At 39.9% G+C, this 20,380-nt stretch overlaps 1 protein-coding gene across 1 annotated transcript in view; it reads right to left on the bottom strand.

Moving 5' to 3' along the window:
- Nucleotides 1–20,380, bottom strand: part of LOC109923519 (nuclear receptor-binding protein-like) — a 71,784-nt gene that overhangs the window by 28,320 nt on the left and 23,084 nt on the right. The window contains exon 2 of the mRNA XM_048601381.1: nucleotides 15,762–15,856. Within this exon, the coding sequence (XP_048457338.1) occupies nucleotides 15,762–15,856 (95 nt within the window). The remainder of the gene's footprint in view (nucleotides 1–15,761; nucleotides 15,857–20,380) is intronic.

The raw sequence follows: 20,380 nt of genomic DNA, 5'->3' as shown, positions 1-20,380 counted from the left end.
CATCTCCTACTTACGAGCCTCATCCCGTCCCCTTGACCTGACCTATCCCCTCCCTAACTCCCCACCTACACTCACCTTTACTGGCTCCATCCCTGCCTCTTTGACCTGTCTGTCTCCTCTCCACCTATCTTCTCCTCTATCCAGCTTCTATCTGCCTCCCCCTCTCTCCCTATTTATTTCAGAACCCCCTTCCCCTCCCCCATTTCTGAAGAAGGGTCCAGGCCCGAAATGTCGGCTTTCCTGTTCCTCTGATGCTGCTTGGCCTGCTGTGTTCATCCAGCTCTACACCTTGTTATCTTAGTGTACTTTTCCACTGTGTGAACTCTGACAGTAATGTTGAAGCCTGCAGTTCTATTTTGTACAATTTTAATAGCAGGCAAACTATTTCACTGATCCACTTGATTCATTAAAATCCATCATTTCACCCATCTTACAAAGTTTTCCGCAGCAATTTACACAAAATTTGACTGGCAAAAGTTAGATACTATTGCTGACTTGCACAGTGTTCTTGTATTTCTCATAACCAGCTTTGAATCCAACCTATATTTGGACTGCCATAAGGGTCATAAAGTACAAATTTATGGCAAAATGCATAGCATCATACTGCACAAGCAGGCAACATTGTTCAGAAAGAAGGAAAAACGCGTCTCTATTGTGTACTGAAATATAACTACGAACTGTGGGAAGCTTCCAACAAGTGTTAGGATCTGTCATGCCAACCCACTGCAACCAAGATGCTTCAAATTAACACGAAAGAATTTATATGGTCTTTTCTTGTAATAATTTTGTCAAAAGGGAGTGAGTAGAGTGATTTTGCCCACCAACTTTGAACCAGAGGCAAGATGATTTCTTGATTTCAACCCTAATGAATTAGCATTGTATTAGCAGCATGAACAGTGTGCTGGGAGAGTGACAATTAACTGTTGTAGCAACTTGCAAACCCTTTTCTTGTCAAACTATTATCCAATTCAGGACCAGTAACTGGCACAGAAACCTAAGAAAATAGAGAGCAGCAAATATATTCAATAAGTGTACTTATGTTTAAACTAACATTTGCCCTTAACAGATCTGGAATGTCTAGAATTAACAATAAAAAGTGGATCTTTGACATAGATTAATTCTTTAAAAAAGTGAACTTGTATTTATATAGCATTGTTCACATTCTTGAAACATTCCAGTGTGATTCACAGTTCATGAAGGCTAAAAGGCCTGTTCCTGTACGGTACTGTTCTATGCTCTAGCAGCTGGTTTTGAAGTCAATTGCTTTGTGATTAAGCAAACATTATGCAAGACAAGGTCCCACAGATAGAAATTACATCAATAAGCAGATGACTTTTTGCAGATGACAGAGGGATAGATATTGGTCACTTCACTGGTGAAGTCCTGTTCTGCCCTTGAGAGGATTATCGTGGGATTACACATCCTGCTGCACTAGCAGCCAGGTACAATATTAATGCCCAATTTTACAGCACTTTCTCCACACTGAAACACCAACCCAGGCTTAGACCAAATCCTTAGACTGAGGTTTGTACCCACAACGTCAATGTTCAAGAAGTGTGAGCTATCACTAAGTCGAGCCAACACAGTGTATCAAAGTGTAAGTTAATTAAAAAAAAAGGTCTCAATGAACTGGTTGGACAACTGTTGAACAAAAAGTATTCTCTCTCTGCACCAACCGGATTTGAATTTCACAGCTTGCCAATCACATCAAATTGTCTGCTTCAATTAATGTACCTCACAGCAAGGTACTTTTTAAGAATAAATGGTTAAGTTGTCTTGAGGAATGGCAACTGAAAATTCTCAACTGAAAATGACCAGTAAACAGCGTCAACCAATAATCTTGCACCATAGCAAACGTTCACCTCTCGGAAGACCTTTCCACTCTGCCTGCTGGCAGCTGTGGTATAATGGCGTGCTGACTAAAAGAGAACAAAATCAACACAAAAATATTTTGAAACTTGATATTTTTGTAACTTCAAAGATTTGGCTTTTTAGACCTGAAACAGCCAATAGTTAAAAAATGGAGTATTACTAACATATTACTAAATGCAGATGTGATCCAAAATTGAATTGTTAGCATATTTTTCTCCTTTCCATTATTTGTTTCATGATAACTTCTACACTTCAGTAACACATCAGTGCTTCGCAAACTATCTTCGACTGTGACTCCATTTTGAGACTTGAAAATTACAAGCTCTCAGTGAGGAGGAGAACAGCCAGGGTCTTTTTCAGATTGGAAGTACATCTGTTTTGATGTGATCAGAAACATACATTGGTTATTACTACTTCAGAGTTCACAATGCTAATTGGAGGCTGCACGCCGCCAACCCCCACTCGACTCATGGTGTGAGTGCTTGCTCTGAATCAACAAAGAACTACAAGTCTACTGTGATTTTCTATTCTATGCATGAGCAATTGGGCAAAAGGCAACTTTCACTGAGAACACATTTTGCTGTAGAATGTTAACTCGACAAAAAAAAACTGTCACTTGCCAGACTCTGTCGGAGCATCTGCATGAAGAGGTCAGAGCTTAGTCAGGTGTCATTTTACGGAACTCAACTCATTTTACAATACAAGGGTTACAAACTCCATATAAAGCCAACATTGCTTTTCGTAGTGTAAACACATGCACTCATGCAAGAGCTAAGACTGCTAAGCATTCCCAACACAAATTGCTTACACTAACATATTTTAAAAGCTAAAAGACAAACATAACAATACACAGTCACATCACAGGAGCCGAGAAGTATCTCACCATTAGCAAATATCCTATGAAAGACTGTTCGCAACAGAGCGGCCGTAAGCGGGAAATAAAACAAGAAATTGATGAGTGATGAAACAGCGAGCATTCGCAAATACAAACAGCTGGGTTAGAACCACCAAAAGCTTCAAAACAAGACACTGCCTATACTGTAGCTAGATGGAAAAAATGGTGGCGGTGGGGTGTGGTCAGAAGGCCATGGGGTGGGGGTGAGGTGGGGTGGGGAAGACAGAAGAGGGTAAAAGACATGAAGGGGGTGGGTAAAGGAAAATAAAAGAAATGGAGGATAGGGGATGAAGGAGTCTTTTGAATACATGAAAATATACTGGTGCAATACTCTTGTTTAACTCACTTTTGTTAACTTATAGTTTCTCTAATGTGAGCTGAACAAAAGTTTACATACTGTACAGCAATTCAGCCCTCATCTTGAAGAGGAAATCACTTACCATAATAATCTGGTCAAATGGAGATTTTCTACACAGTTTCTTTTAGTCTACCATGAAGATAGCCTTCATTTGTTAATTTTAGACAGAATGAAGAAAAGAGGGGGTTGGTGGGCAGTCATGGATAATTTATTTTTGAGTTTTGGAAATTAATTGCACTCTACAGTAAACTAAATATGTATAGTTTGCTAACAGTAGAAAAATCTCCAGATTTCCAATCTGAAAAAATTACTATTTCGAAGTGCACATACAGTCCAAAAATTTCACTGAACTCCTCGTGCTAAAAAGTGTGATAGGCACTTTACATGGGAGAATGAGTCACTGCTACATCTCCCTCTTCACCTATACTTTGAATGTCTCTTTTGAGACAGCAAGGATATTTCAGAGACAAATAAGTGGATATCAACATTTTTGAAACAGGCCAGTCTTGCACACAAAAACGCTCTCCCTCTCCCTCTCAATAATTGGAACTGTTGCATGACACACCCTTCAGATTATCATCACTCATGAATGGAGACCCTAAATTGCCCTTAAAACAGGCTGACCATGAGTAATGAAACTAACATTTAAGAGTTAGCATCAGGAATGATGAACAATTGAGAATGCCATCAACTGAAGTCCAATTTGCCAGTCTCTCCAAAAATGCAAAATTTGTTTTTCAGATTTGCTCGTGGGATGTGGATATTGTTGGCTGGGGCAGTGTTTGTAGACCATCCCTAATTGCCCTTAAAATACTAACTACATACATCCATGGGGATTTTGCTGAGCAGTTTTTTTAAATGGAGGAATAGGAATTTACCACCAGGAAATGCAGTGTAGAAACACAATTGACTATTCATTTAAAAAGCAAAGATGTAGGAACTTAATACTTATACTGAAATGTTCTTTACTGAGAACTGTTAATCTGATAATTTCTCCTAAAAATTGAAATATTAGCTTAAGATGAAAACAACTTCAGTCTATTCTTGGGTCCAAGGCACGAAAGGAGCCTTTAAAAACTAAGATTGCAGCTCCTTAACCTCAAGAACTTGCACAAGTCAACTTTAATGATCAATTAACTGGAAGATTTTATTCTCCAGCTCATGTATCTTAACTCTCAAATCTGGACTCAAAACTGGGTACATCATTTAAAAAACACCGAGATGGAATTCTGCTCCAACGTCTTTCACACACAATAAAAACATGGATAACTTGCAACCCAACAATAGTACTATTTGTCAAACAGCCAGCTATAATTAACTATAGACTTAAGCTGCATCACCTTGTAAAAATATGCTGGTTTACAGCATTGAAAAACTGCCACATCCTAGGAATAATGGGAATATTTGGCTATCATCACTATCAAAGTTGGAAGAGTTTTTCCCATGGCAGCCAAACAGTCAATTATGAAATTCTGCATACACCTTCCACATCAAAAATCCAACAAATAGGCTTTAACAGCTCTTGAATAAAAGGATTTTAACTTTTAACACAAGTCTTCAAAAGTGGTATTTTGCAGCAAGACTATCAGAAACCAAAGCAATTCAGTGTTCCTGTAGACTGGATTACCAACTCACTGAATCAGAACTAGAGCAAGAGAGGTTCTATTACTCCTTTAAACTTCTGATTTGTCTTGTACTGAGTGAGAGACTCTTGAAAACATCCACAGAATTGATTCAGGAAAATGATAAAATCCTAGGTAGCCTTCATTCAGAGAGCTATCATTTAGTTAACAAAAGCCAGAGAGAGCCACCCGGTACTAGCAGATGGTCAAATGAAGCCAAAACATTAATTCAGTCTCCTTTATGCGTTTTTATTTTTAAATAAACTTCAAACAAAAGAAGTCCGCAGAATCAAATGCAAACAATATACTGAATGGATACTAAATTACATTTTGGCAATACAAAGGACCCTAACCTGTCGTTATTTAGATCTGTGCTTAATAAACTAGCAAGAATTTCTGGGAAAGAGATGGAAACTCTGTTGCCAAAAAGGTAACTTTTTTGTGAATATTCATGAAATAGCACAACAAAGTAAAAAAAACACATTTATAAATACTAATCTGTTATATTGATAAATGGTCATCTATTGAAGATGGGCAGTATCACAAAAGGGGGATGATTCAATTAACATATTTATTCAATCATTTTGGACCACAAGGAAAAATCTGATTCATTTAGTCAGAATGAAATAAGGCTACAGCCACAACAGAAGCACAAGCATTTCTCCATAAATTTGCATATACTTTGCTGGTATAAGGAATTACTTTAAATAGCAAATTGTTTTAATGTGGATTTGACTAGGTATGGAAAAAAATTCAATAATTACTTAATTCTTGTAAAGTTATTACTTAAAAAGAGAAAAATAGAATGTTAATAAGCACAACTGTGCCAAGTGGCCCAAGATAGCTCCATCATTCAATATGGTCATGACTGATCTGTTTGCGTTTCAAGTTTAACATTACCATCTACTCCTGATAAACTTTGATTCCCTTGGCTAATGGGAGTCTACCTCCACCGTAAAAATATTCAACACCACTCTGGGGCACAGACTTCCGAAATAGTTAGCTTTGTCCTGAATGGTTTAAAGTTCAATTGTTGTTGAAACTGTACTCATCCAGCCAGGTGAGTAATATTCCGTTAATCATGCCTCATAGATGGTGGACAGGCTTGAGAGAAACTGAAAATAAGCAACCCATGACAGTGTTTTCCAGCCTCTAGCTACACTATTAATTTCAAAGCCAAGTACTGGGGATGCTGAAGATCAAATGAAAGCTAAAAGTGCTCAACAAACTGGTCTGGCAGCATCTGTGGAGAGAAATAAAGTTGATATGGAGTCCAATACGACTTCTTTGGAATTGAAGGAAACTGGAAATTTGTTTTTTTCATTCTGTTGACAAAAGGGGAGGGATAAATAGTAAAAGCGTCCAAAGCAAAAGGCAAACAGAGTTCTAACAGTGCTAAAAGGAAATATAGATACATTCATGCTGAATGAACACTGCATGAACATTGTCTTGCATCCTGATTCCACCAATTCCCTGTTCCACTTTTGCTCTGGACACCCTTACCATTTATTCCATTTGCTCTCCTCCCCCTTTCTCAACATTTTATAAACCATCATTTTCCATACATAGTTTTTTGAAAGCTGTGTCACATGTAGACAGGGTGGTTAAGAGGCATTTAGTGCGCTTGCCTTCATTGCTCAGACCATTGAGTATTAGAGTTGGGACATCATGTTGAGGTTGTATAGGAAGTTGGCGAGGCCACTTTTGGACTACCGTGTATAGTTCTGGTCACTCTACTATAGGGAGGATATCGTAAATCGAAGAGGGACCAGAAAAAGATGAACCAGTATGTTGCCAGGACTGAAGGATTTGAGTTATAATGAGAGGCTTATTTTCACTGGAGTGGAGGAAATTGAGGGCTGACCTTATAGAGGTTTATAAAATCATGAGGGTCATAGATAAAGTGAATAGCAAAGGTCTTTTCCCTAGGGTAGGGTAGTTCAAACTAGAGGGCATATTTTTAAGGTGAGAGGAAAAAGATTTAAAAGGGACTTGTGGAGCAATTTTTTTTCCACAAAGTGGTTCAGATGTGAAATGAACTGCCAGAGGAAGTGGTAAATGCAGATAATGTTACGTTTGAAAGATATTTGGATAGGCGCATTAATATGAAAGATTTAAGAGGGAGATGGGCCAATTGCAGGCAAGTAGGACTAGTTTAGTTTGGGAAACTTGGTCGGAGTGGACAAGTTGGATCGAAGGGTCTGGTTCCATGCTGTATGACTCTGTGATATGTCTCCAGCCAATAGACATCATGGCCTAATCGCCAATAACTTCAGTTTTACTGGGGCCCATGATGCTTGGCTCAGTCAAACAAAGTCACTTCTCACCTCACCTCTGGAATTCAGCTCTAAAAACAGGAGAAAAAGCCACACAAGACCATTAGAAACAGGAAAAGGGACTGGCCATTCAGCCTCTCAAGCCTCACCCCCATTCAACAGAATTAAGGCTGATCCGACAGTTCATTTCCCTGTGTTTACCCCATAACCTTTGATACAGCTGTGGTCAGGAGTTCCAAAGACTCAACACCCAGAAGAAATTCCTCCTCATCTCAGTCTTAGAATAAATTTAAGGTGCCAATTTGAGTCTCTGACCTCTGGACGTAGACTTGCCCAAGAGGAGAAACATTCTCTCGGCACTTATCCTGTCAAACCCCTTAAGAATCCCATATGTTTCACTGAAATCACCTCTCATTCTTCTAAACTCCAGTGCATAGAGTCTCAATATGTTTAACCTTAGCTCATAAGACAATCCCTCCAGATCCAGGATCACCCTCGTGAGCCTTCTCTGATGTGCCTCCAATGAAAGGAGATCTTTCCTAAATTAGGGGGACCAAAACTGCTCAAAATACACCACACGAGGTCTCACCCGCACCTTGTGCAGATGCAGTAAGGCGTCCCTACTCTTGTGCTCCTTGAAATAAATGACCAACATTCCATCAGCCTTCCTAATTAACCTCTGCACCTGTGTGATAATCTTAGAGTTTTGTCAGCAAGTACCTCCAAGGGTCTATGTTGTAGCAGTTATTCACCATTGAAATAATACCTATTATGATCAAACAAGCCTGTTGTTCCCTGCACAATTGATGTTAATCTTAATTCACCACCAATATCTCAATTCCAGAAACTCGGCAAATACTCTCAAACTATTTGTGCAACTCACTGTTATAATCCAGTTTAACTTATTCTGTCTTCCAGCCCACTAATGAAAATAAGGCACAGATTAAATATACCAAGAAAGTGTGACAGAGGATAAAAATGCAAGATAAATAAATGCTATAGCTAGTTTTATGCAAGTGAGAAAACTTTAAAATAAGCTACTGAGCAAGCAAGAATACAAAGCTAAATGCTGTCAAAGCTTAACAGGTTCCATGTAAATGCAGCAAGAGGATGACTGCCTACTGGTTAGTCTGATCCTTTACAAACTCTCTTGTTTACAGATGAAGAAAAAGAATTGGCTTCAATAATAATCTAGAGTTTTAAAGTATCCAGCTTAATGATGACCATGTAACCATTACAACTACCAAACTGATGCAGTACACACCACAGTAACTCAATAATGAAACTTACCAAGACAACTGCTACTATAAAAAGAGAAAGTCAGAAGTCACATGACACCAGGTTACAGTACAACAGATTTATTTAAAATCACAGCTTTCACAGCACTGTTCATCAGGTGAAGTCTGACAATTCACCTGACGAAGGAACGGCGCTCAGAAAGCTTGTGATTTCAAATAAACCTGTTGGACTCTAACCTGGTGTCGTGAGACTTCTGAATTGTTCTGGATGAAATGACAGCAATACTGTGGGAAAATCTGCTGGTGACACAAAAAGGTCAGATGGAAAGCAAATCAGAATCTGTAGAATGGCTACAGATTGGTAAAGTAGTAAAAATTTGGCAGATGAAAATAATGTGGGAAAACATGAGCTTGATCACTTTGGTAGAAATAATAAAAGAACAAAATACGATTTAAAATGGAGAAGGACTGTAAAACACTGCATAATGGTGTCAGATTTTGCAAATGAATCACAAAATTCAAGACGGAGGTACTAGTTGTAATTACGAAGGCAAATAAAATGTCAGGTTTTATTGCAAAAGGCAAGGAGAATAAAAGTAGGGAAATTTTGCTGCAAATGTACAGGGCATTGGTGAAACTGCCATCAATAGTACAACACAAGACCTTTTTTTTGATTTAATAAAGAATGTACGTGCATTTGAGGAAATTCACAGAAGGCTCAGTAGTTTGATTCCTGGGGCTGAAGGGCTGAAGAACTTAGAAGGAAAGATTGAGCACACTGGGCTTACACTTGTTGGAGTTTAGAAGAATGAGGTAACATTATTGAAACAAAAGATGTGACAGGGAGATACCAAAAGTAAGTCTCCAATCTAAAACTGGTAGGCACCATTTAGAACTTAGAGATCTCCCATTTCATAGAGAAATGAGGAAGAACTTCTTCTCTTAGGGTCATAATCTTTGGGATTCTCCACCCCACAGGACAGTTCAGGCTGAGATATTCAAGGCTGAGATCAACAGATTTTTCTCTGCAAGGAATTTATGGGTTATGGTGATGGGGGGGGGGGTCAGGATTAAATCAGCCTTGATCTTACTGAAAGACATTACAGCTGAAAGGGCCTACTGCTGCTGTTTCTTATTTTCATATGGTACAAAGCTGATTTTCCAATCAAAGATCCAGAACAATCATCAGAATGAACAGATTCAAAAGCAATAGGGCACCTTCAAATTTCGACAGTGGCGTTTGCTATGAGGACTGGTCAAGAAAAAATGGCACAGGAAGGTTATGCACAATGAACTTGTCTGAACATACAATTCTCACCTCCAGCCTCTTATTTTGTTGATGCTATACAAACTCACTCCTTGAGTCTGTTCAGTTTAGCAGAAAAACATAGCCTACGATTGCTATTCACATCGACACTGTGTACTTACTATCACTTCCATAGAATTCTATACACCTTCACTGCCCTTATTTCCTACAATTTAAGGCATTTCATTGAATCTTCTGTTTATCAAACTATTATTTCTCGACTTAACTAATACAGTTGTAAATGTTACAATGATGCATCAACGAAACAGATGTGAGAAAACCAACTCACGTATTGAGGCCAACATACTGATTAGACTAAAGTCTGATGACAACATGCACCATGAACTAAGCAAACAATGAAGATTCTTTAATATACATTGTTATATCAATGCATATATGCGTGCACCACATGAAAACAAAAAAATAAAAAAAAAAAAAAAAATTGAATCCACAGTTGTGTTTCTACTGCTCCTTTGAAAGGCAAGTGATCTGGTAATTCAAAGGATAATGCGCAAGAATGACCATGGCTATATTTGGAGGATGAAGATGGTGCAAAGGTACAACAAAAACTATATTTATATAAATGCTTTCACGCATTCAAGTTTGTAACCCAGAAAAAGATGGTTATTGTTTAGTTATTGTTTGTAATAATTTTATCTTCTTGGAGGTACACAATGATGAAATTATATTGGGATTCAAAAGGAACAGCTGACACAAATTTCAGTCTCTTTCCAACACTAACCATGCAGACTTGCTTTGGGGTGCAGGCAATGTAAGAAATTATTCTTCTTGGGCAGAACTGCCTGATGTAAGCAGAGTCAAATCCCCCAGGCAAAATACTGGGGGATGTCTATCTTAAAACATGTAATAACTGGATATTTAGAAAATAATGACCTTATCAACAAGATCAATATGGATTCATGAAAGAGAAATCACAACTGACGAATCTGCTGAGCTTTTTATTTGAGTGTGTAACTAGGAAAACAGGCAAGGAAAACGAGTGGATGTAATTTATTTTTAGAAAGCTTTCAATAACATGCCACACAAGAGATTAATAACTAAAATTTTTAGCACACAAGGCTTGGGTAATATACCTAGATGAATTAAAAATTGGTTCGTGGGTTACCTTAAGATTCAACGTTTAGGTCCCACCCGTCCATAATAGATATCAATGGTTCGGATGTGTTTACCAAATCTAAAGACCTCCAAGTTTGCTAATGGCACGACACTAGATTGGAAAGAAAATTATAAGGAGGATGCAAAGTGGCTTCAGGGGGTTTAAACTAGCTGATTTGACAAGATGATAACACATGGAATATATCATGGAAAAATGTAAAGTTATGCACGGTTCAAAAATGAAATGGAATTTCTTAAATGATGAAAAATTAGGAAGCGTTGATACCCCTGATAAAGTTTACGTGTGGCAAGCAATTAGGGAGCCAAATTTAATGCTAGTCATTACCGTGACTGGATTGGAGTATAGGAATAATGATGTTTTGCTGCAAATTTATAAAGCTTTTGAGAGACTGCACCTGAAGTATTGCATATAGTTTGTCTCCTTTGTCAAGAAAGAATATTTTTGCCACCCAGAGTATTACAATGGCTCACCAACATGACAGGATTGTCCTTGAGAGACAGAGGAGACTAGGGCTATACTCTCAAGAGTTTATAAGAATTAGCCGTGATCTTACTGAAGCATACCCAACTTCTTACAGGCCTCCCCAGGGGTAGGTGCAAGAAGGATGTCTCCCATGATTGAAACGCTTAGAATCAAAGGACAGTCTCAAAAAAAGGGGTGGACCAATTAGGACTGAGGTAAAGTGCTCTTTCCTCATTCAGAGGGTGGTGACCTTCAAATCCTGTCACCAACAGGGCTGTGGAGATTCAAATCGGCAAAATTTCAAGACAATTTGATAGATTTCCCAATATAAAAATCATATTAAGGGATATTATGCTAAAATGGCATGGAAAAAGAACAGCTGTGAGCTATCTGAATGGCAGAACTGGTTTGATGGCTGAATGGCCTACTCCTATTCCTAGTTCCTGTGTCACGCAATAAGCCTCTGGATACATCAACTATAGCAACTTACATGTCAGCTGTGTTCAGAAGTCAAGACTTGGTGAAGACTAGCAATAGATGATCTTTTAATAGCAAAAGCACTTGCTCATGTAGGTGGCTCTGCTTGCTAAGTGTAACAGTAACAGATCCTAGAGATGCTCAATCAGTTGTTTTCTGTTCAACAAATCAGCACACAATTATTTAAGCATTTGATTATATTTTTAAAACCTCAACAAATGGAATTTATTGGAGCAAGAACAAGGTAAATGGTCTTAGGTTGTGATTTGACCATTCCTAAATATTTAAATGGTTAACATTTAGACTCTATTCTATGCAAGAAAGTGAAATTCCAATGGAAAAAAAGAGTTTGTAAAACTATGTATTACACAAAGAGGTACAGGGCATTGCACTTAGAGTCATACAGCACAGAAACAGACCCTTCAGTCCAACCAGTCCATGCCAAACACTTCAGTCAACAAAACAAGCTATACAGATGAAAAGTCTACACTACAGTTACTGAGGAGAAAACATTGAGCAACTGACCGAAGCTGCAGTTTAAAACATAAGCTGGGCCATGAAAAGTGAATTGTTTGCATTATTAACTTTGAAGTCTAAAATGGAGAATATTGTTATGATTTTCCCTCAAGGCCTTAGGCAATCTGAAGGAACATGCACAAATGCATAATTGAGCCATGCATAAAATGCAATGCACCATTTTCACTCACTCCTATTATAATGATGTCCTGATTGAACTGTACATATAAAATATAGCAAAGAATCAGTAATTATCCTCACAAAGGTCATTTCAAAATTAACCCAAAATTAGTCATACCATGAGTTTTGCTACAAGTGCCCAGTCTCCATTATAACCAGCTCAGTTTTCCTTCTCTTCTGCTCTCTTCCAAGCACATGGCTTACCACCAACGTGTAAAGTGACTTAAATTATGCAAAAAAATTTGAATTTCAGACAACTTTCAATCTCCATTTAAAGCAACTGTTGTGCAGAAGTTAAGAAACAGACATTATTTTAATAGATATTCAGTAGAGGCAGGAAGAGGGGAAAAAAGAAAACTCTCGCATCAAGTTTTAAGTAACCAGAATAAAGCTCAAGAAAGAAACGCAGACCCTTAAAATATATACTACAGCCTTGCAAGTGGATTCAAATTAGCATCTTCTCTGAGCAGATGAGGTACACACAGCCACATAGACCAAAGATCTTCAGTTCAACTCCAGGTTTGTGCTCAGGTAACTGATCAAAGGAGGTAGCACAAAGTGTCATGACCAAGTTGAAGCAAGAACGAACGCTTCATAATTTTCTCTCTTCGCTAAAAGGGAAATAGCCTACTGACATTGATTTGGCTCACACAAAATGGCCTCTGACAATATTCTCAAACATTGAAGGCACCCATGTAAATTTCAGGTATACAACATTGAAGTCAGAAGCAGCAAAAGTAGCCATTGGATTGTCCATCCTTTAACTAATGCTCAAAACATGAAGTGGCTAAGTACTATTACTTATTAGCGTGCCTGTGACATGCTCATTCTTTTGTTGCACAATTGCAGTGTTAAGTGACACTCATGAAAAACAGCTTTGATAGCTGATAAACAACGCTGAAATGAAAAATTAACTTCAATATAGTGATCTGTAAATTTGAGTTTAAAAAAAAAAATAGCCGGATGGGCCAAATCAATTTCAGGGTTGAAGTTGCAGACTTGCTTGTCGAGCCGGTGTGTTTGACTGCAGACGTTTCGTCACCCTACTAGGTAACAATGTTAGTGCGCCTCCAGCGAAGCGTTGGCATTCTGTCCTGCTTGTTATTTACGTGTCTCAGTTTGCTGGGATAGTTGGCATCATTTCGGGTTCTGTTTTTCAGTGGTTTGTACACTGGGTCCAGTTCAATGTGTTTGTGGATGGAGTTCTGGTTGGAATACCAGGCCTCCAGGAATTCCCTGGCATGTCTCTGTTTGGCCTGTGCTATTATGGATATGTTGTCCCAGTCAAATTTGTGTACTTCTTTGTCCGTGTGTACTGAGACCAGTGAGAACTGGTCGTGTCTCTTGTGGCTAGTTGGTGTTTGTGTATCCTTATTGTCAGGTTTTCTTCCAGTCTGGCCTACATAATGTTTCTCACAGTTCTTGCATGGTATTTTGCATATTACATTAAATTTTATTGGTTGTGGGTATGGGATCCTTTACGTTTGTCAGTAGCTGTCGTGGGGTGGTTGTTGGTTTATGGGCTACCCTGATACCTAGAGGCCTGAGTAGTCTCGTGGTCATCTCTGATAATGTCTCTGATGTACGGTAGGAAGGCTGTGTCTGGCCGTGTTGTGTCTTTTTGTCGTGGTCTGTCGCAGAGGTGTTGACGGATTGTACTTTTTGGGCATGCATTCCTTTTAAAAACTCCCACATAATTGCTCCTGTTCTGCTTTGTGCAGTTCCGGGTTGCTGCAGTGTGTTGTGGCTCATTTGAATAATCAGCAAGACAAACTACCAAATTAAAAAACCACATTTCTATGGACTCACTAAGGTACACAAGCCAGGGATCCCCCTCAGACCTACTGTCTCACTACCAGGTACGCCAACATATAGACTAGCCAAAGAACCACACAGGAAATTGAAATATTTGGTAGACAACACTACCCTATCCACTCCTCCCAAGAATTCCTTATCATCAAGAAACCGGAATAGAAGAGGACAAGATAATGATATCCTTCGACGTAACAGCACCATTTACATCCATAAGCATCGACTTAGTCAAAAAGACAATTGCCACACTGCTGGACAAATCAAGAGGGCAGACACGCCATGACACCAACAGCATCAACAAGGACAACACCCTGAAACTCCCAGATCTGTGCCTCACAACCCACTCCACCTTCAACGACCATATATTCAATCAAATCAAAGGTATACCAATGGGATCCCTGATATCAGGATTGATAACAAAAGCAGTAATGCAAAGATTAGAATAGACAGCGCTCCCCACTATCCAACCAAACTCTGGGTCTGCTATGTAGATGACACCTTTGTGATCATCAAACGCACAGACTAGAAGAAACCCACCTGACACAAACGACATTCTCACCAGAATAAAATTCACAAAAAGAAGAAGAAAGCAGTAACTGACTACCCTTCCTAGACGTAATGGTGGAATGCAAGAACAACAGGGAACTCCACACCAGTGTATGCAGAAAGACCACCCATACTTAAATAACACCAGCAACCACCCCAACACCCATAAACAGAGCTGCATCAGGAACATTACTCAAACAATGTCACAACACACTGCAGCAACCCGGAACTGTGCAAGGCAGAACAGGAGCACTTATACAGAGGTTTTAAAAGGACTGGATACCCAAAAAGCACAATCCGCCATTACCTCCACGACAGACCACAACACGGCCAGCCACACTAGTCACCTACCATATATCAGAGACATACATCAGAGTACAAAACTACTCAGACTCACAGGTATCAGGGTAGCCCACAAACCAACAACCACCCTACGGCAGCTCCTGACGAACGTAAAGGATCCCATACCCAAAACAATAAAATTAAATGTAACATACAAAATACCATGCAAGGAATGTGAGAAACATTACATAGGTCAAACTGGAAGAAAACCTGACATTAATGATATACAAACACCAACTAGCAACCAAAAGACACAACCAAATTTCACTGGTCTCAGTACACATGGGTGAAGGAGGACACACATTTGACTGGGACAACACATCCAAAAAAGCACAAGCCAAACAAAGAAATGCCAGGGAATTCCTGGACACCTGGCATTCCAACTGGAACTCCATCAACAAACACATTGTTTTGTATATCAGGTCCAGTTCACTGAAAAACAGAACTGGAAGTAATGCCAACTGCCCCAGCAAACCGAGGCATACAAATAACAAACAGGACAGAACATCGACACTTAACTGGAGGCGCACTGATGATGTTACCTAGCAGGGTGACGAAACATCTGCAATCAAACATACCAGCTTGCTGAGCAAGTCTACAATCTCATCCGCAACCTAAGCTACAAATCTTCTCAAAAACTTTTAATTTCAGGTTCTTAATAAACTTTTATTTTACTATACATGTTCAACATATTTCAATAAGTTGATTTTTTTATACTTACCAGATCCAATTTTTATGAGACCATTATGCTGGATGAATATGGTGTCACAAGTCAGGTTTCCATGGATTATTGGAGGATCACAAGAGTGGAGGTAGCTGGTAAATAAAACAGTATTCAATAAACTGAGCAAATCGGCAGTTACTTCAGACATGCAGAGAATTTTACTAAATTAAAGTTTTACTCAACAGAGAGATAGCATTCATACAATTAAAGACAAAATTATACATTTAGCTGAATGGGGCAAAGCTGTAGAGTACTTATCATTTTAAACCATTTAAATGCATTTTAAAATATTTCCATTTTCACTAATTTGGTGCTTCTCTGCCATCATGTGGTTTAACAAGATCACCAACCAAGCATCTCGCCACTTCCAAACTGCAACTAATACTCACAACTGCCTCTTGCAAGGAAAACCTGAGGACTACCCTACTATAATTTAGTAATTTTCACACCTTCTTGGAAGTACCACAAGCAGTCTCCAGTCAGCAACTCACTCCATGCGCATCAAGTCAAAATCTGAATGAAAAAAAAACTTGTTTCTGTCTTGTGCTGAATAACAGCACAATCATATTGCCGACGATCCCCAAATTACACTGTATGTCAAGTACAAAATCAGTTAATTCTGGATTGGTACATTGGAAAGAAACTAGTCAACCAAACTATTCAAGCTGAATAGGCAGAAATGGATTTTGCAGTCCCTAATTACTTCTAGACGCATCAAATGATTTTTGTCCTAACAGGTGGACAATGTTTCCAACTTACATGTGGTGGGCAATCAAAAATATTACAAGTTTCAAAACTGCACATTGTTTCTGGAAGCATTTAAAAGAATTATCTATTGGGTTGATTACATAGTATTGAAGCACAAATCACAAAGTCAAAACAAAATCAAAAAGGAAGACAGCCTGAAAACATCATCCAAGGTTATTAAAACTATACCTCCTGGAATCTTAAGCTCATTCTACTTGGGTAGAAGGAAAATCATGAAAGGGGGAAATATGCAACGAAACAGAACGCTGACAGTAGGTGGCAGGCTGTTCGACAGAAAGAAAAGAATTATTTAAACAAATTAGGTAATGAAGAGATTAGGGGTTGCTTCCATTCTGGTTTTGATCCATGAATACACAGCACATATAAATGGGAAAATATGGATAAAATTTTTGAAGCTTTATTTAGATGGGTGGAATCTGCCAGGAACACCAACGAAATATTTGGTTAATACTCCTTCAGAAGTTGTGCATTTCCACTAATTTGACTATTGCACAACTCCCCTTCCACTAATGTGAAATAAGAAAACCAATATTTTGGGACAGATTCTTTCTCAAAGGATCAATAACCCCCACATAACCAACTGCATGTCACAGAAAAGACTTCATTTCTAATGGCAGTTTTCAAAGGACAAGAGACACATTGGCCACCATCTGGTCCTCTGCAACCTGTTGTTCTATGAAGCTTGGGTTTTCAATTATCTCTTAGCTAAATTTGTTTTTACTCTTCTTGGATGGATTCCATATGGATCTAGTTTTTAATCAACTATTAAGTTGTCCAGTTTCTCAATGGTCATTTAAATGGTTAACTATTTTCCACAGCTTCATTTATGAATATCATAATATATAATCTAATATGACAGCAAAACTCTGCTTTATATTCGCCAAGTTCAAATAGGCTCACTATCCTCAACTCCACTTGAAGGTCCTGCATCTTCATTCTTAAAATACAAAACTTCAGACTTTGTCATTAATAATTTTTAAAAGCCTGAAATTCAATACAGAACTTTCATTTTGAAAGATTTTATCATGACCTCAATAATGCAATCATGTATTTTTCATAGCATTTGAACATAGAGACAAATCTTTCATTTTTTTAAGCTTTTTCACCTAATAAGAATGTCACTGATGATGAGAACATTTTGTGCTCAACCCTAAATCCCCTTGAAGATGCTGTAGTGTACAACCTTCGTAAACCATCACAGTTCATGTGGTGCGCATACATCTACAGTGCTGTTAAGTAGTTCAGGTTCAGCAACAGATAAGGAATAGCAATATTGCTTCAAGTCAGGATGTTAGGTGTCTTGAAGGGGAACTGACAGGTAGTGATATTTCCATGGGTCTGCTGCATTTGTCCTTCTTCAGTGGTTGATGGTGCAGGTTGGGAAGATGTTGAACTTGGAAAGTGTTGCTGAAGTAATGTCTGGAAGGTGCTTGCATATAGTGCACACGGCTGCCCGTGTGGAGGGAGTGAATGTTTAAGATGGTGGACGAGTGCTGGTCAAGTGTCCTGGGCAGCTTTGTCCTAGGAGGCACTGGGCTTCCTGATTATTATTGGAGCTGCACTCATCCAGTCAAGCGGATAGCATTCCATCACACTTCAACTTGTGCCTTGTAAATGGTGGAGAGGCTTTTGGGAGTCAGAAGGTGAGTTACAAATTACAAGATTCCCATCCTCTGACCTACTTTTGCAATTGTGTAATCATTAGTTGGCCAGTTCAGTATCTGGGCCACAGCAAACATGGGGTGCTGGTAAGATGAGTCACTGTACCATAGAATCAGAATCCCTACAGTGCAGAAGCAGGCCATTCAGCCCATGAAGTCCACATCAACCCCCAAAAGAGCATCCCACCCAGATCCACCTCCCCTAACCCTATCCCTGCAACCCTGCATATTCCATGGGAAAACCATCTAACCTACACATCCTTGGACACTAAGGGCAATTTAGCACGGCCAAACCACCCAACTAACTCATCCTTAGATTGCTGGGGGAAACCCACAAAGACACAGGGAGAATGTGCAAACTTCATACAGACAGTTGCCAGAGGGTGGAATCAAACCCAAGTCCCTGCCACCGAGGCAGCAGTGCTAATCACTGAACCCCTGTAATACCCTTAAGGTCATAAGCTGGAGATCTTCTTGCTGCAGTTTAATTAGGGAGAAAATTGAAGCTTCAAGTAGCTGGTGAAATTATATTGGAAATAATTATTAATAAAAAGAATGACAGTAAATATTAAGGCAGCAATCAAACGTTGTCACAGCAAAGATCGCTTTAGGTTCAGAATTCGAAATTTGAAGAGTAGTATGCAGGAGCTACTTTTATTCTCAAGTCCACCTGCAAACTTCCACTAGATTCATGCATAATAGCATTAACATCCATGGGGATAAGAGGGTTTCTAAATCAATACCTAGCCTGCAATAAGTTCTGTACATTATTATAAAATCATTGCTCCTAAGGTTGAGGTGGATGGGAAAACAGGGATCCAAACTTAAACAAACTAGGCCATAATTTACACTTCAAATCATAGGTGGGATGCAAAGAAGGGTCTCGACCCAAAACGTCAGCTTTCCTGCTCCTCTGATACTGCTTGGCCTGCTGTGTTCATCCAGCTCTACGCCTTGTTATCCCTGGTTATGTTTGGAGGTTACGTGGAACAATCCCTCTTCCGTAGCTACACTGGCCCTAAGCCCCACCTCTTCCTCCATTACATTGATGACTGTTTCGGCGCCGCCTCGTGCTCCCACGAGGAGCTCGAACAGTTCATCCACTTCAACACCTTCCACCCCAACTTAAGTTCACCTGGACCATCTCTAATACCTCTCTGCCTCCATCTCTGGCATCCACCTGGAAACTGATATCCATTTCAAGCACACCAACTCCCACAGCTACCTAGAGTACACCTCCTCCCACCCACCTTCCTGCAAAAATGCCATCCCCTATTCCCAATTCCTTCACCTCCACCGCATCTGCTCCCAGGATGAGACATTCTGCTCCCGAACATCTCAGATGTCCTCGTTTTTCAAGGACCGCAACGTCCCCCCGTCAGTGGTAGAGAACGCCCTTGATCGTGTCTCCTGCATTTCCCGCAACTCATCCCTCACACCCCCTCCCCGCAATAACAACCAAAACAGAATCCCCCTCGTCCTCACGTACCACCCCACCAACCTCCGGATCCAACGCATCATCCTCCGACACTTCCACCATCTGCAATCCGACCCCACCACCAAAGACATTTTTCCCTCCCCACCCTTATCTGCTTTCCGGAGGAACCACTCTCTCCGGGACTCCCTTCTCCGTTCCACACTCCCCTCCAGCCCCACCACACCTGGCACTTTTCCCTGCAACTGCAGGAAGTGCTACACCTGCCCCTACACCTCCCCCCTCACCCCCATCCCAGGCCTCAAGAAGATCTTCCACATCAAGCAGATGTTCACCTGCACATCTGCTAATGTGGTATACTGTATCCACTGTTCCCGTTGTGGCCTCCTCTACATCGGGGAAACCAAGTGGAGGCTTGGGGACCGCTTTGTGGAACACCTACGCTCGGTTCGCACTAAACAACTGCACCTCGCAGTCGCGAACCATTTCAACTCCCCCTCCCATTCCGCAGACGACATGGCCATCCTGGGCCTCCTGCAGTGCCACAACGATGCTACCCGAAGGTTGCAGGAACAGCACCTCATATTATTTCGCTTGGGAACCCTGCAGCCCAATGGAATCAATGTGGACTTCACAAGCTTCAAAATCTCCCCTCCTCCAACCACATCCCAAAACCAGCCCAGCTTGTCCCCTCCTCCCACCTCAAACCCTACGCCCATCTCCTACCTACCAGCCTCATCCCACCCCCTTGA

The sequence above is a fragment of the Rhincodon typus genome, chromosome 9, assembly GCF_021869965.1.
Source record: "Rhincodon typus isolate 14 chromosome 9, sRhiTyp1.1, whole genome shotgun sequence".
In the NCBI taxonomy this organism is placed as follows: domain Eukaryota; kingdom Metazoa; phylum Chordata; class Chondrichthyes; order Orectolobiformes; family Rhincodontidae; genus Rhincodon; species Rhincodon typus.
This window is presented reverse-complemented; position numbering and strand designations above follow the sequence as displayed.